General features: G+C 35.9%; 3 protein-coding genes across 13 annotated transcripts in view; 2 read left to right on the top strand and 1 right to left on the bottom strand.

Moving 5' to 3' along the window:
• Nucleotides 1-6,251, top strand: part of LOC119575265 (glutaminase kidney isoform, mitochondrial-like) — a 40,986-nt gene extending 34,735 nt beyond the window's left edge. For 6 of the 11 annotated variants that reach the window (XM_037922823.1, XM_037922839.1, XM_037922787.1 and 3 more), the window contains 6 exons: nucleotides 1,733-1,909; nucleotides 2,302-2,478; nucleotides 2,929-3,060; nucleotides 3,304-3,461; nucleotides 3,949-4,084; nucleotides 5,082-6,243. In XM_037922823.1, the coding sequence (XP_037778751.1) occupies nucleotides 1,733-1,909; nucleotides 2,302-2,478; nucleotides 2,929-3,060; nucleotides 3,304-3,461; nucleotides 3,949-4,084; nucleotides 5,082-5,219 (918 nt within the window). In that variant the 3' untranslated portion in view covers nucleotides 5,220-6,243. Of the gene's footprint in view, nucleotides 1-1,732; nucleotides 1,910-2,301; nucleotides 2,479-2,928; nucleotides 3,061-3,303; nucleotides 3,462-3,948; nucleotides 4,085-5,081 lie in introns of all 11 variants that reach the window. The other 5 variants (XM_037922806.1, XM_037922830.1, XM_037922796.1 and 2 more) reach the window with 2 other exon arrangements.
• A 1,292-nt stretch (nucleotides 6,252-7,543) lies between these two features.
• Nucleotides 7,544-11,170, top strand: LOC119575256. The gene is made up of 4 exons (XM_037922766.1): nucleotides 7,544-7,783; nucleotides 9,544-9,658; nucleotides 9,828-9,952; nucleotides 10,295-11,170. Exons 1-4 carry the CDS (start codon nucleotides 7,670-7,672, stop codon nucleotides 10,526-10,528), a joined length of 588 nt encoding a protein of 195 aa, XP_037778694.1. The 5' UTR covers nucleotides 7,544-7,669; the 3' UTR covers nucleotides 10,529-11,170.
• Nucleotides 11,171-11,641: 471 nt separating this feature from the next.
• LOC119577318 (ATPase WRNIP1-like) lies at nucleotides 11,642-16,652 on the bottom strand (the record flags this gene model as incomplete). The annotated part of the gene is made up of 10 exons (XM_037925034.1): nucleotides 11,642-11,784; nucleotides 11,905-12,035; nucleotides 12,313-12,427; nucleotides 12,744-12,927; nucleotides 13,296-13,440; nucleotides 14,338-14,547; nucleotides 14,966-15,063; nucleotides 15,195-15,389; nucleotides 15,997-16,157; nucleotides 16,472-16,652. Coding segments are annotated over 10 exons (1,521 nt in total), but the record flags the coding sequence as incomplete, so codon positions are not given.
• Between the last annotated feature and the right edge of the window lie 848 nt (nucleotides 16,653-17,500).

Genomic DNA, 17,500 nt, shown 5'->3' with positions numbered 1-17,500 from the left:
CACACACACACACACACACACACACACACACACACACACACACACACACACACACACACACACACACACACACACACACACACACACACACACTTACGTACAAACGCGCACACGCACGCGCGCACACACACACACACACACACACACACACACACACACACACAAATACAAACAAACATACATATAAATACCACAAGTACACCATAAAGGCCGTGCCCGGAAGAAAGGGAATTCTACATGCAAAATAACTGTGGCAAAACTAACTCTTGACACACTTAAACGAACCACGCGCGCCCTTTTTTCCTAAACAAATATCTAAATTGCTTTCCCTAAAATCACGCAAACTCAACGCATGGCATAATCGTATGATACGAACCAAATAGGTCAGCCTATTTAGTACAGAAGTTCAAGGACGGTTCGTGTTCAAGGTTCAAGGCACTTTTCCTGTAGTGACGAAACAAGCGATGGTCGAATGGCTTTTAAAATTGTTTAAACATAGTAGAGTCGATGTAATGCTTTTCGTACGAAGATGTATGAATGAAAAAAAAATGATTGTATGAATAGGTAAGTGCATTCGGTATAAGAAATAGGTGGATTAATTAATAAATGAAGTGATTAGAATGGATAGGGTTGGATCGAAAAAAAACGCGATTTTTTTTTTTTTTACCACAAAGGAATCGCTAATTCTTTGTCTATATTACTACATAAAATAAAATTGTGTACCCGCAAAAAGATTACGTAACGGCCTTTGTCCCTTATTACACCGAATAAAGTAATTGGAACAATTGCAACATACCAATAAGTACTGGAAAAATACGCGAAATAATCATTAAATGGTTTACACAAAATTTGGACAAAAGCAAAGAGTCTCTTCATTGGAAAAAAAATCATAATTGTAGTTATTCTTAAAGCCGAGAATACCATACAGACACCCTGATAATCAGAGACCTTTTTCCCAATTTCACTGCCGTTTCACACTTTAAATAGGTATGACCCCCATTTTTGTCATTTTCCTCGTAGAAGGATTCGTTATACCATCAGGTTTGGATTTAGTCAACATTGAAGATACAAAATTAGGTCTGTCTATCTGGATGGACTGCTGAGTAAAATGACTGTATTAACTTTAAAAGTAATAATTATGATTTTCACGTTATATTTCATAATACGAATCAAACATGACTTCATATCTTATAACACGAACCAAACATATCAGAATGTGACATTACATACAAACCAAACACATCACACATTGCACGGTACTCTAAAATATGACTATAAACATTCTTCAAACAATGGGCCTATTGTCCTAACATACCACCTCCTCGCATATCTATTTCAACGTATCATATCTAACACAAAACCACGGTGTGTTGTTAGATTTCTGAACTCTAGCAGTGTGTGAGACGAAGATGTGCATTTCAGATGTTAATTGTAATCATTATATAACGTAACTAAATATGACTTGGTATAAATGAATAAGGAGATGGATAGGTAGGTAGATAAATGGATGGATAGATAGATAGATAAGTAGATAGATAGATAGACATGGATGGATATATATAGATAGATGGATAGATAGATAAATAGATAGACAGATAGATAAGTAAATAAATAGATAAAATGCGTAGTAAACAGAGAGATAAATAAATAGATAGAGAGATACATAAATAAATAAATTAAGAAACACAGCCACGCAGACGTTACGCGTTCCTTAACCCTTGCCGTTCCCCAGGTTTTCCACATGTACAAGCGCCTGGCCGGGGGAGAGTACCTTGGTTTCAACAACGGCGTCTTCCTGAGCGAGAGGGAGTGTGCTGACAGGAACTTCGCCCTCGCCTACTTCATGAGGGAGAACAAGTGCTTCCCTCCGAACACGAAGCTCCACGAAACCCTCGATTTTTACTTCCAGGTTCGTGTTCGTTCGTGAGGAGTGTCGTCCTGTTCAGGTCCTAAGGCTTGAGGGTAATGATGGAAATAACAGTTTGATTCTTTTATTTTTTGGATTATGGTATTTGGATACTTTATTTAGGTTGGTTCTGTTCCCTTCTTTTCTTTTTCTTTTTTTGGTGGGGTGTATAATGGATTCATTATACGCTTATGTAATGTTTCAGATGATAATAATATGATAATAATGAATGAAAATAATGATAATAACAATAATGATGACGACGAAATAAAAAGGTAAATAATTCCGGTCGTTAGACAACCATGGTAATAGTAATAATAACGAACAATAACAATAAGAAGAAATTCCGGACGTTCGACAAGCCATGGTACTGACCGTCCGCCTCCCTCCTTCAGTTGTGTTCGCTGGAGATCACGGCGGAGGCAGGAGCGGTCATGGCGGCGACCCTGGCCAACGGCGGCATCAACCCACTGACCGGAGACCCTGTGTTGACCGTGGAAGCCGTGAGAAATACCCTGACCTTGATGCACTCCTGTGGCATGTACAATTACTCGGGGCAGTTCGCGTTCAAGGTTAGACCCTAGGGCAGTCGTCGGGGCGAAAGAGTGGGTGATATCGTGACGTCTCTCTCGTTGTTTTGTATGTTTGTGTCTTGCGTATGATGAAGTAGAGTGAAAGGATTGGGTACTTGATAAAGTGTGTTATTAAGTACCTAACTGTTTTCCTTAAATGGGTTGTTTAGTATCTTAACCTCCATTATAAACTGGGTACTGAACAATGCAGTTTCCTGTTACCTAGTGATTGATAGCCACTTGATTTCCATAATAAGTAATTGGGTACCAAAGGACTGTTTACTGTTACCTAGCAGTTGATATAGCCACTTGATGTCCATAATAACTAGGTACAGAAGGACTGTTTCTTATTACTTAGCAATTGATTTCCATAATAAGCAACTGGGTACCAAAGGATCGCTTCCTGTTACCTAGCAATTGATAGACTGTCGAACTCTCTTCGCCGCTCAGGTTGGACTCCCTTCCAAATCCGGCGTGTCAGGCTGCGTGCTCCTGGTCGTCCCCAACACCATGGGCATTTGCCTTTGGTCGCCGCCCCTCGACTCCAACGGGAACTCCTGCCGCGGCGTTCAGTTCTGCATGGTAAGTCGGAGGATCCTGGTCGATGTGTTTGGGTTATAAAGCACGAGACTGCGATGCGTTTTTATTCTGTATGATTTTGATATGACTTCATTTTATGACTAAGTTTGAGAATAATGACACTGAGAAAAAAATGTCCCTAGATGATTGTCTCTGTGATGAATAAGGGGGACGTTTGGTAGGAGAGACCGTAAAAATTATACATGATAATGGGAGATATCTCATGATACCCACCTCCCTGACCAGGAACTCGTATCGAGGTTCACCTTCCACAACTTCGACAACCTCCGCAACCACATCACGACCAAGACGGATCCTCGCATGGCCAAGGCGGAGTCCCGGGCGCAGATCCTCTTCGATCTCCTCTTCTCCGCTGCTGCTGGCGACCTGTCCGCGCTCAGGAGGTGGGGGGAGAAGCTCTCTTGCTGATATCAGTGTGCAGTGAATATGGGGAATCATGGTTTATATTCAGTGTCCAGTGCTCGGGATTGCAAAAACTAATTTTCCACATAGATTCGTCATGGTAGCTTATCTTGAAATGACTACTGGTGGACATTCGCGTCTAAAGGCGTTTTCAGACCAATTACCCGAAAATGCGTTTATTAAATGCGTTATTAAACTCTCGCCAGTGTGTATCGACAAATACACGTTAATGCACGCCAATCACGAGACTACAATACCTTAACACAAACATCGATGTTTACATTACAAACCAAAGTCGAAACGAACAGAACCATTAGTAAACACCAGTTTTTTTTTTCGAACCACAGAGAAATTATTCTTTATAATTAATAAACGCATTTATTTCGGGCAATGCAGAGAGAGTCTCAGGCCGCGCATGCCATCCTATAAATACCCTCGTCCTAAGTTATCCTCATATACCCCCTGCAGACACTCGCTCTCGGGCACGAATATGGAGGCCAAGGACTACGACGGACGGACAGCTCTCCACGTAGCTACGTCGGAGGGCCACATCGAGATCGTCGAGTACCTCCTCAAGAACTGTCAGGTCAACCCGTTACCTAAGGTCAGGGTCATGGGGATTGGGTCCTCTGGGGCTTTGGAGAAGATGGAAATCCTAGAGACCATTAGCTGTTGTCATTTCTCTCTTTCTCTTTCTCTCTCTTTCTTTTCTCTCTCTCTTTCTTTCTCTCTCTCTCTTTCTTTCTCTCTCTCTCTTTCTTTCTCTCTTCTCTCTCTCTCTCTCTCTCTCTCTCTCTCTCTCTCTCTCTCTCTCTCTCTCTCTTCTCTCTCTCTCTCTCTCTCTCTCTCTCTCTCAGGCTAGATAGAGTTTGATTTTACTGTTCAAGAAATGACAGTCTAATCTTAATGTGTAAATAAATAGATTACTACATTTACATTTCATACATAATGGTAATTGTGATAGTAACGCCAGGAATACCAATGTTAATATTAGTAATAGTGATCTCAGTGATTTTCTTTCGCGAATAAGTAAAATCGGTTAATCTATCCCCCATCCGTCTATCTATCCCTCCATCCCTCAGCCTTTCCCTCTTTTTCCCTTCCTTCCCTCCCTTTCCCTCCCCTTCTCCTTAGCCCTCCTTTCTTACCTTTCGCTTCCCTTCCCTTTCTCTCCCTCTTTCCTTATCCTTAATTCCACTCGCCTTCCCTCTCTCTCCCTTTCTCATTCCTCCTTTTCTCTTCTTTCCCTTTTTTCTTTCCTTTCTCTTCCCCTTCTCTCTCCTTCTCTTTCCCTCCCCCTCCCCATCCTTCGTTCCCTTTTCTTCCCCGTCTCTCTCTCTCTCTCTCTCTCTCTCTCTCTCTCTCTCTCTCTCTCTCTCTCTCTCTCTCTCTCTCTCTCTCTCTCTCTCTCTCTCTCTCTCCTTCTCCAACCTAATGACATCTTTTCCTTCTCTCTTTCTGTTTCTCTCTCTCTCTTCCTCCCTCCCTCTCTCCCTCTCCCTCCTCCTCCCCCTCTTTCTCTCCCTCTCCCTCCTCCTCTCTCCCTCTCTCCCTCCCCCTCTCCCTCTCCAACCTAACGACATCTTTCCCATCTCCCTCAGGATCGCTGGAACCGAACCCCCCTCGACGACGCTCGGTGCTTCGGGTACCCTCGCTGCGGTGAACTCATCATGGACATGTGCAAGAAAAAGGGGATAGAAATACCTCCCCCTGTAGCCGACGATCCTATGAAAGAGTAGATTTAAGCGCGCCTGGTACTCTTTGTAATTCTGACTTCCCTTTTTATAAGTGATTTCCGTGGTGAAGGAGCGAAGAAAGACACAAAAGTAGTAAGGGTCGACGGTGCGAGTAAGAGGAGTTTCGGATCAGGATTCGAGTCTAGGAGTCTAGGTGTTGGATGACGGATTGAATATATATATATATATATATATATATATATATATATATATATATATATATATATATATATATATATATATATATATATAATTTCTTTTATAGGGTTGAAAGTTTAAATACTTTGTTTCAGATTGTTGTTAGATAGATCTATTTTTTATAAGATATGCCTTTTTGTAAGAGCGCTTGTTTCTATTGTGCTCACAACTGTTATTCCCTATTGTGAATGAAGACATACGTATATATATATGTGTATATATATATATATATATATATATATATATATATATATATATATATATATATATATATATATATACCCCTCCCCCTTCAGTGTTGACATTTTGTTATACTGTATCCTCTGCCATGAGCGGGACCAAAGTACAAGTATGATAAATTATTTAAAAACGCTAAACATGCTTTGGGATAATATGGTGCTTATAGGAAATTTGTTATCCCTTATGTCATGTAAGCGCCTTGTGGCAGACTAGATTTTTTGATTCATTATTTTTGAAGCGTTTTTTTTTTTTTTCTCTCCCTCTCTTTCTCTCTCTCTTTTTTCTCTCTTTTTTTACAGTTGTAGAGGTCTTTCTAGCCATGATGCAGACCTTCCTACGAGTAAATTTCCTTGTTATTCCTATAGCCATGTCCCTAAATATAATGATTAGTTCTACTGTAACCCACGTAGCCTGTTTATCAATCGTAGACACACTTTTGTAGCAATTTACCAGCGTAATTAATTCCCGAATATTGTTATAAGTCAATATTTCTATGTATCTGTTATTATATCCTTCATGTTATTCCAGTATATGATGTCGATTCCCATTGCATTCAATGGATCACAAGAAATATAAATAATAAAATGTGAAAAATAATCTTCGTTTTCCTATTCACACCTTTTGTCGCAAAACCCGAGATCCTGCGCCGTGGTTTACATCGCAAAACGGCAGAAAAAGTCTATTTTCCTATTGTGATCGGAACAAAATATATATATACATATATATCTATACTATATATACATACATACATACATATGTACATGTAAGTGTATATAAATAGGTAAATATACATGTATAAATAGCCAAAAACTACCGTGTTGATACTGTGGATTTTCTACCCTTTATATATACACACACACATACACACACACACACGCATACACACACACACACACACACACACACACACACACACACACACACACACACACACACACACACACACACACACACACACACGCACGCACACACACACACAAACAAGCACACACATCCGGGACTCTGACCCAAATTCCAGTGTCTGGGTAAATTTCTTTCATAATATCAAAATTATTCATCTGAATTCACGAACCTCAGCCACGATCATTAAACAAATAGTAACGATAATTACAGAGGATCAAGCGCGTGTTAGCAAATACATTAATACGTTAAAATACATTAATAAGAGGAGTATACTAAATAGAATCCTATATTAAACTATATAATCCTATATATATCCTATATAAATCCTATATAAACTAAATAGAATCCTATATAAACTATATAATCCTATATATATCCTCAATAATAAAAATTATTGATGATGATTATAATAATAATAATGATCATGATGATAATGATAATGGCTATTATTATTTATTATTATTATTATCATTATTATTGTTGTTGTTGTTGTCGTTATCATTGTTATTATTATCATTTTTATTATCATTATTATTGTTATTATTATTCTATTATTACTATTATTATTATTATTACTATTACTATTATTATTATTATTATTATTATCATTATTATTATTATCATTATTATTATTATTATTATTTATCATTATTATTATTATAATTATTATTATTATCCTTATATTATATCATTATACTATTATATCAAAATTATCATTATTATCTTTATTGGTACAATCAGTATTATCATCATTGTTGTTGTTATTCTTATTATTATTGTTACTACAGTTATCCTTACTACTACTGCTACTAATGCTATTATTATCACTATCACCATTATCATTACTATTATTTTTTTTAGTCAAAAATAATAAATAATAACAAAATCCATAACAAAAGTATGAAAATCACAATCCAACTTCGGATGCGATCGTCGCCTGCGTTTCATACCCGTGACGTCACATGTAAACAAAGAGGAATTTTCAAATCGTCTTCGTCTCTAGATCCAGGGGATATAGACTATACAAGAGTCTAAAACCCTATAAAAGAAGAAAGAAGAAGAAGAAAGTCTTCGTCTCTTTTCAGCTTCGGAAAGAAAAGAAGAAAAAAAAAATGACTTCTTCCATTATTTCCGATGAATTGTCCCGGAAAATCGCGGAGATGATTAGCAAGCACGACGACTGGTCGCAGGAAGACAAGACCAGAATTCTCTCGGAGTATATGAAGGTAAAATAGAGCAATAAAAAGGATTGAAATGTGTGGGGAAATTAGTCGCCTTCGTAGTAAAAAATTTTGGTATCTTCATTTTTTCCTTCTTTTCTTTATTGCAGTTTGAAAGGTTTAAGGATCATTTCGTGGGCTCTTATTCAGTGAAAGTAAAAGTTCAAGAAGGCAAAGGAAGAAGGGAGTGGATAATTGACAGTTAAGAGGGAAATGTGAATATTCAAATGGTACAGCTTGCAAAATTTTATATTATTATTATTATTATTATTATTATTATTATTAAATTTTATAAGGCTAATGCTTGTGAAATTTAAGTTGATTGAAGTTCACCTGATAATGAATTCAGCAAGAGGCCCCAAGAAAACAGTAACTTATTTATATTCATGTCCTTTAAACGCGAGGTTTCTGCACTGAAAAGCCGTCGGATAATTCAGTTTTGAAGGTTACCCATATCATCAATAAGCATGAGTCGCATTAAGCTACGGTGGAATAGTAGATAAGTTCGTACCATTGCTTGTAATGATGAGGAAGATAAATGAAAATTATTAGTAGTTTTAGTTAGTAAACCCGACAGTAGCTAAAATATTAGCAGTAGTTAGAAACTGAAAAGAAAAGAAAATATTTCAACTAACTTTAGACTTTGAAGTACTCCAGTTTATCAAGTTTCTTTTGAGAAAAAAATAATAAAATAGTGTAAAGCAGTGAAAAGTAGTGCATATGAACTTCAAAAATACTATACATATATATAAACATAAGTATTAACTATCTGCTGATTAGAATATAAAAGATTCAGGGTGAGGTGCCACTTTGTTCTTTTTATAAAAATGGACCCACTGTAGCATTGCACAACATCCAGTGATTACCACATTGCCTGTGCATGGTGACAGTATGAGAAGGGCCAGCTAACTTCTACCTCATATCTTCCAGCAAATTGGAACTTGTTAACCACTTGATAATTTGTGTCAAATATGAAACCAATTCAACTGTTGTCTCAGCAAATATAGAGATTTGTTTGTCTTTGCCTGAGTGCAACAGATGTCAAGATACATTAATTGCATATTGATATGGTAAGTCATACATTGGTTGACATTTGGTGATATGCACAGCAAAATAGAGCTTGGAACTTGGCAGCAAGGAGTGGACCTAGGCTATGAGCAACACTTTCTGAAATCTTTTTTTATTTCTAGCATTACTGTTTGTGTCTACAGATTATTTCTTGTACCAATGACTGCAACTTTTTGTCATTTACGAGAATGTCATCTTCAATTTGCCCTTTCCTTCGTGCATCCATACTGTAAAGATTAATCCTCAGCAAAAATACTATAATGGAGCAGTACACTTAATAAAAAGTCTCATAGTACCAACATTTTTAGAATCATGAGTATTCCACATGATGAAATTTGCTTGTTACAAATGTGCCAGATAGCTAGTGCATGCTCATAAGTTTTCATTATTTTTTTTTTTTTTTTTTTAAATATTTAATTAATGAAAATAATATTTTCATATGAAATTGTTTTTTATATGATTTTATTTTTATGAATGCTTTTGTACAACTTCAGTTTCAAAATTATGCAGCCAATGAGTTATGTTTAGTGTAATTCAGCATTTTGACTCAATTTCATTTGGATAAATTTTATATTTGGTCAGGTAATTGGTACTTGCATTATTGTTCCATCATTCTGGTATTTTGGTAGGAAGAAAAGGTGTTAAGTCTACACAAAAATGATTTTCTTATGTTTAATGAATCCTTTGGTAATTTCCAGATTTTTGGTGAGGTATGGAAAGAAGCAGTTACTGTATTCAACAATGGAAATGGGCCTGGTCAGTCCCAGCCAGCTGACGAGAAGGAAGAAGCTAGGCCAGAGGAAACAGCTGAAGGTGCGATACATTAATCTGTTCCCATGTGTGTTTAAAATCGGTGTGCTTTTGCCAAAGTACTTGTAACCCATTTTAATATACTATTGTTCATAATGAAACATGTACCCACTGATCCAGGCATAGGATTGGCTCAAAAACTGTTATTTATTGTGTTATGTTCAATTCTCAGATCTGGAAGAAGCCGAGATCCGTCATGAAGGCACCCTTATTGCTGTCACCAAAAAGCGCAAAGAATATACAGCAAAAATTGCAGCACTGCTTGGAAAGACAACAAGACTTCAGAAGAATACAGTTGTAAGTAGACATTTATTGATATTGATATGTCACTTGTATGCTTCAGATTTTTTGTGTTTGGCTGTGATCAAACTTTTAATATTGCTCGCACATCATTCCTTCATAAATTAGCCTCAGTTATATTTTCACTACCTATTTTTCCATACATATATCAACTGTCATAATTTCAGTAACAAATCATTATGTCCTTTTATTTGTGTGAAATTGTTCTGCAAGCAAGGAATCCCTGAAACCTGTGGTACAGCAGCAACACTCCTTGTGAATATATATATCTGGCTCTGGAAAAAGGGGAGAGCCAGTAATGTCTAAAATTAGGGTTATTAATAATCATATACTTTACAGGAAGTGCTGAAAGTGGATCTTCCTCCACGTCCTCCATTAGAAGTGGACAACAACTCCAGTCATCTCAATGCAAATTTAGCATCGATGTTGGAAGCTAGCTCCTGCGTACTGTCAGAAAACATGAATGACCTACAGCCTCATAACCACCGCCTCACTCACCTAGCTGAAGCCATGGACGTACTTACTTCCAATAGGAATAATCCCATGGAAGTGCTTTTATCCAGTTGTGAATAAAATGTTGGTAACTTGGTGACATATTGCTGTGCATGGACTGACAGATTACATTATATTAATTTTTTTAGTGTTGTCCAATGAGATTTGGAATATTTCATCAAATGAATGACTAAATCTTGTGAATATATGGATGACATTTGTACATGGAGAATGATTGGCAATTTCACTTTTTATAAGTGTAATACTGAGCATATGTAAACTCTATTTCTTACTCCACTTTTATAAACTGTAAGGGTTTTGTGATATATAAATAGAAGAAACAAATTATCTAGACTCATATTCTGTCTTCATTATGTGCATGTGACAAGAGTCCTGTGGGGTTAATAAAATTTAGAAAATGGTAAACAAAAACTTTGAATTTTATTGTTTTACTGATCCTCTTCTTTATAGATCATTTGTGTTTTGCTTCCAAGTCATTTACTACAACTAGAAGTGTAATTATGTCAAATTCTGAAGTAAACCTAAGATTGGCCTTACAGCATTATCATTAATGTATTTTATAATTTTTACAAATATGACACCCAATGTTAGTCGCATTTAGGAAAAAATCTTTATTCTATCTCTGCAAAAACTGTGTTTTCCTTTATATTTTATATGCTTTGAATTTATTCTATATAGTGGACAAATATATAAAAAAGGATTGATATGGTTTTTCTCCCTTTGAATTTGGAAAATTAGTAATGATTAAATTCTTAACTTTTTGAAACCAGTTGAGAAATATTATATTTTAGATGAGCTGTCCTCTTTCCAGACAAAGGAAATTTACTTCTCTAATTTGTGTTGTGATATTGTGATTTTGTTATTTTCCTTTTTATTCTCTGACTATGCAGTGGAGGAGACTGAGGCAGATGGGACAAGTTGGTTGTTAGAGATAAATGACCCAGTGTAGAGCTAGGCAGGTCAGATGTTCACAATAATACGTCAGCACATAATTTGTCAGACCTTTGAGATTTTTTTTTTTTATTTATTTATTTTTTTTTTTTTTTTTTTTTGTAAACCGGAAAAGAAGCTAGTGAGGAACAGTAGAGCTGCACACCCAGATGAGCATTAAATTTGGAAATTTGATAAAATTTTATTTAAAGATGATAAGATTTGGGATTCACTGAAAAAAAAAAAAAAAATTAAGTTTTATTTTTCATTTACAAGTGATCAACTTCAACCAGTGTTCTGGAAGAAATTCACATTTTTCAGAACATCTGGCATGTATTCTATATTTCTTGTAAACCTTGGATCTGCCGTATACCCCTTTCCATAACCTGTAATTGAGTAAAAAAATTTAAAAGTGATCATATCTTCATAAACACAATATATATCTTTATCATTAAAAAGGAATGCATTACCTCATACAAAATCTTAACACACAAAACCTGCATTACCTATGTCTTTCATGAGTTTGGTTGGTGCGTTTCTCAGGTGAAGAGGAACAGGAGGTAGAGGCCCAGTATGGGTGTCCATGTGTTGCAAAATGCGATTCATTGCCATGTAAACTTCTGGGTTGTGCCTTGCTCTGTAATAAGTTTATCAGTCTCTATTTTCTCTGTAATAAGTTTATCAGTCTCTATTTTGCAGGGAAATCTGCTCAGAAATGTACTCTCAAGTGATATGCATGACTACTTTAATACTTTTTGGGAAACCAGTTTACATATTCAATTAATCTTTTTCAGGTACATAAAGAAAACCTTGTAGATTTCCATCTGATACTGAAATGTAGATTTGGAATTCACACAAATATAAATTATGCATTTATGTAAAGCAGTTTTCTGAATGACATTATTTTCACAAACCTTGCCAAGTAGACAGCACACTGACATAGGATAACATTTGATTCAGGCATCCCAAGCATCTGGACTGCTTGCATTGTTGATACAGCTAAATTCAAGGCTTGTGGATCTCCTAAGCCTGAGAAGTAGATTAGAAATTAAATAATTATCATTTCCAGTTTTCATTTTTGCACTTGATCATTTACCATGCAAAAAGCAGCTCATGATAAACATGAAGACTAAGTTTGATTCATAATGAAAACAACTACATCTGCCAAACCACTTTTATTGAGGTGAATTTGAGTATTCACATTAACTGACCAAAAATGTAATATACACAAAAAGTTAAATTGTCAATTTAATCATGTTTGGTATACGTTTAGTTAACTATTACCATATATTTAATATAACTTGAGCTATCTCATGTCATTAACAGGAAAATTCCTTACACTTACCAATGTCTTCTGCTGCCGTTCTGACCAATCTCCTGGCAATGAAGCGTGGGTCTTCTCCGCCCTTTACCATGCGCATGGTCCAGTACAGGGCAGCGTTATCATTGCCTCCTCTGATGGACTTCTGGAGAGCTGAAGCCATGTTGTAGTGCTCTTCCCCCTTGCGGTCGTAAAGCACGTGACTTCTCTAGAAAAGTGACGTTGCTATGAGCACAAGCACATTCATAATGTATATGGTAGCTTCAGCAGTGTATGTAACTCATTAGTTCATATTTTGGTTTCAGTTTTGAGATGAACAGTATACTTTTGTCTGAAGGAATATGGGTGTGATTATAAAAACTACAACCAAGATGTATACATTTCTTATACATACGTATCCAATTATAGCTATGGATATGAATAATTCATATAATTTGATGATATTTCAACTAAATGAATCATTATTAATATAAAAGCATTGTCTTTAAATTGTCAAATAAGTTGATAATCCCCCACTCCCAAAGATCATCACTATTTCAAGTTACATATAGTGAGAGAGTGAAAGACACACAATACCTGTAGTGCTTCTTTAGCTTCAGCAATTTTTATGGTGCCTTGTGAATGAGATGTTACTAAGGTCTGCAGCGTGTTCAGGGCACATCGGGCATCACCACCACTCATATTTGACAGCCAACGCAAAGCCTGGTGACTTATCTTCAAACTGGGAGAACAGAAATCAAAATTTGCTGATTATCTTTTCTTTATAGCTGAAAAAACAGGAATGGCAAAGCCCATTAAAAAATAATAATAATAAAAATAAAAATAAATAAATAAAAATAAAATCATTATCTCTCTTTTTATTCCTATCATATGCTCTTATTATTCAGACCTATAAATGGTTATCTTAGCTATTTTTGTATTGTGTGCCACATTCACGAATACTTCAACAGTCATGTAGAATAGTCTGATTTTTACTCATTAGAAATTGATTAATAAACACAGTATTTTTTCTAGGCCCATTACATAATAATATTGATGACGAAAACAATAATAATAACAGTGATAATATTATTAAATCTAAAAACTCTTGCTCTTATCATTCATAATATTTGCTTATTCCTTAAAGAATTTTGTCATTCAAAAATAATTAAGAACAATTTCATTTAATAGTTATATTTATATACTTATAAAGACGTAACTGAAGTCCCAGATGGATTTTTCATGCAATATACACAATTCTGCAGTCATGTTGATCATTAACCTTTGTAAATCATTAATTCATCAATGCAATAGCAATAATAAATTTGTTATCATGGCCATAAAAGTCATAAAAATTAGGATAGAATATCATGCACTATCATGCACATGCTGCGGCCAACAGCTGGGCACAGCTACCTTTAGGCTCAATCAAATAGTTTCCAGTGGTCTTCTCAGAGAAAGGGGTACAAATATGTCAGACTTGACACACAGGTACTAAATCTGCTCTGTCTCAATATAAAGTGATATATAATCTGATCATATAGTGACCTGTATGACAAGGCAATGCAGAGTTAGCAATCATAAAAGCACTCTTATGATTTTTATATTAACTAAAAGATAATCAACTAAAACAGCTGACCTGTTCTCTTTTACTTCTTGTGTATCTGCATTTTCCTCCTCCTGCTCATCTGGCTCTTCTTCCTCCTCCTCACTCTCTTCATCTGTTGAGCTCTCTTCTTCGTTCTCCGACTCATTCAATTCAATACCTATTTTCAGCTTTTTGAGAGCCCTCTGAAGAATCTTGCGGATGTTCTTTACACTCAGAGCTTCAAGTGTTATGACTCGACATCTGTAATGTGTGTAAAAATATAGTGACATACTTTGTGTGTATTTGTATGCATGCATTTGTATATGTAAGAGAGAGGGAGAGAGACGGGTGTGTGTGTGTGTGTGTGTGTGTGTGTGTGTGTGTGTGTGTGTGTGTGTGTGTGTGTGTGTGTGTGTGTGTGTGTGTGTGTGTGTGTGTGTGTGCCTGTGCCTGTGCCTGTGCCTGTGCCTGTGCCTGTGCCTGTGCCTGTCCCTGTCCCTGTCCCTGTCCCTGTCCCTGTGCATGTGCATGTGTGTGCAAGTGAGTGTGTCTGTGTCTGTGTGTGCATGCATGTATGAGTGTGTGTGCATGTGTGTATACGTGAATGTATGTTGAATAGCAGAAATTAATGATATTCAAATGACATGTTCACAGCAGATAATATGAAAACCAAACTGACCTTGAAAGTAAGGCAGAATTGAGGGTAAAGGAAGGATTCTCTGTTGTGGCCCCAACTAGTGTAAGCAACCCACTCTCAACATGTGGTAAGAAGATATCCTGTAGGAATTTATCAAGTAAATTAATGGAAATCTGATTAACAGACTCTACATAAAATGATCTTCCATCAAATAAAGCCACCAATGAAATCACTAATTCTGCCTCCACATAATATCTAAAACATCTTTTACCTGCTGAGCCTTATTAAACCTATGCACTTCATCCATGAAGAGAACTGTCCGTCGTTTCCTCAACTGCAATGTACTCTGGGCTTCCTGAACAACTTTCTTTACATCCTGCACACCTGCAGTGCAGGCTGAGAGGGAAGCATATCTCCACTTTTCTGAGCCCCGACAGCGCTTTGCGATGATATTGGCAAGTGATGTCTGCAGGAAAGTGGAGAGACAGAGGTGTAGCATCCTTTCACGGGAGACAAACAGCATAAAGAAGATAAAGTTTTGCACAGTGTTCATTCTGTTCAGGACAAGAGATATAGTTGGTCATATCTGATTACATGTTCATCAAAACTACATGAAACTTGTCAAATACTGCTCTTGCACTGTGAAGATATCTATTCTCATTCATAACCTTCCTCAATTTTATTTTATTGACAAAAGAGCAGAAAAACACTAAAACATAAAAGCCATCAAACTTATCTGCTGGCTGTGGATAACAGAGATTTACTCGGATAAGTACGTTTACAACTAAAAAAAAACAACTATTATAGCAGAAAGTATTTTCAGACTGTAATTAACATTGCTATCCCTTACTTTTCCCCCATCTTCCTATGAAAATGTGATGATTTTGTTTAAATAGGACACCAATACTCCCACAAATTAACACACTGCATCACTCTACAAAAGGTTATTTATATCTTTCTGTAAGTAGCTATAAAAATCTCTGTTTAAACACCTTAACTGGGTAATATATAACTACTCTTCTATGGTTATACCTATACATACTTTTCCATTAATAAGTGACGTAGATCCTTACCTTACCGCAACCAGGTGGTCCCCACAGAATCATGTTTATAAAACTATCCTTTGAAATTAAGTTTTTAAGGAAGGAGTTGCTGCTTAAAATAGATTCTTGGCCTATGTAATCATCCAAAGTAGCTGGTCTCATCTGCTCTGCTAAAGGTATACCTGTATTACCTAGAAATCAAATAAAAGTACTTAATGGAATTTGGCAGGTTGTTTACTACAGTATTTGCTTGTAGATCTATATTTTTACTTCATATAAACAATCCTCAACCATAAAGGAGATAAACAAATACAATATATCTCAATAAAGCTTTAAAAACAAACATATATCAACCAAAATAATGCAACTAAATAGAAAAATATATTCATATTTATAACATAATTTCACTTATTGATGAGACATAGGATAAAGGATACTTTACCCAAAACTGATCAAAGACACATAAAAGGCAAAATACCCAACCAGCCCAATTAACAATCCTTACCGTCACTTTCCTGGGACTGCTGTGGTGCATTTGGAGCTGACTGGTCTCGATTACTTTTGCTCGCACTGCCAGATTTTCCGAGGAAACTCCAAGCAGCTGCCTGGTCACTACGGATCTTTTTGCTACTCGATGCAGGACCTTTGCTTCCAAAGAAATTTGTAGGACTACTCTGTGGGTTGAAACATTACAAGAACTGAAGTGAAAATTATTGGCACAATGTGTATATAAACTGTCAAGCAGGTAAGTAAAAAAGGAAACAAAGGGTGAGAGAGAAAATAAAAGAGAAAGACAGATATAAAACAGAAAGAGAAAAAGAGAGAGAGAGAGAGAGAGAGAGAGAGAGAGAGAGAGAGAAGAGACGAGAGAAGAGGAAAGAAGAGAGAGAGATCGAGAAGAGAGAGAGAGACGCAGAGAAAGAGAGAGAGAGAGACTGAGAGGAGAAGAGAGAGAGAGAGATAGAGAAAAGAGAGAAGGAAGGACGGAGATTCACGAGAAAGTAGAGAGAGGTAGACGAGAGAAGCGTAGAAAGAGAGAGAAGAAGAGAGAGTGAAGAGAAATGGAAGAGACGCAAGAATCAAAAGATAAGAGAGATAGAGAAGAACGTATGAGCAAGGAGGAAATAAAGGAAATAAAACTACAGAAGAGGAAGTAGAAGAATGAGATGCCATAAATAAAAGATAGATAAATGTAATTATTACTAATTGTCAAAAAAAAAAAAAAAAAAAAAGAGAGAAAGAAAAAAAAAAAAAAAAAAATATTATTATATCTATAAAACATTAATATCATTATACTTTACTGATTTACTATAATATAATTATTATATTAGAAAGAAATCTGATAGATTTATAGACTTGTGAAGATGTAGTACCGAGAGCTGGAAATCTTCATATAACTACAATAAAATAAACTCAAGACATATAAAGAGAATTCTGATATACACTTCACTAACAATATAAATACAAAAAAGGAAATTTATTAATCCTATCAAAAGGTAATAAACTTGTAATTGGATTCTCCTGATAAAAAACA

Source organism: Penaeus monodon, chromosome 1, assembly GCF_015228065.2.
Source record: "Penaeus monodon isolate SGIC_2016 chromosome 1, NSTDA_Pmon_1, whole genome shotgun sequence".
NCBI lineage: Eukaryota > Metazoa > Arthropoda > Malacostraca > Decapoda > Penaeidae > Penaeus > Penaeus monodon.
Note: the sequence above shows the minus strand (reverse complement) of the source record. Positions and strands in the feature narration are given on the sequence as shown.

Excerpts from the sequence above, each read along its gene's own strand:
- LOC119575256 (XM_037922766.1), top strand. The coding sequence starts at position 7,670 with ATGACTTCTTCCATTATTTCCGATGAATTGTCCCGGAAAATCGCGGAG. Across the intron at positions 7,784-9,543 it reads TTCTCTCGGAGTATATGAAG|ATTTTTGGTGAGGTATGGAA; the intron begins GTAAAATAGAGC and ends GGTAATTTCCAG. Across the intron at positions 9,659-9,827 it reads GCCAGAGGAAACAGCTGAAG|ATCTGGAAGAAGCCGAGATC; the intron begins GTGCGATACATT and ends TTCAATTCTCAG.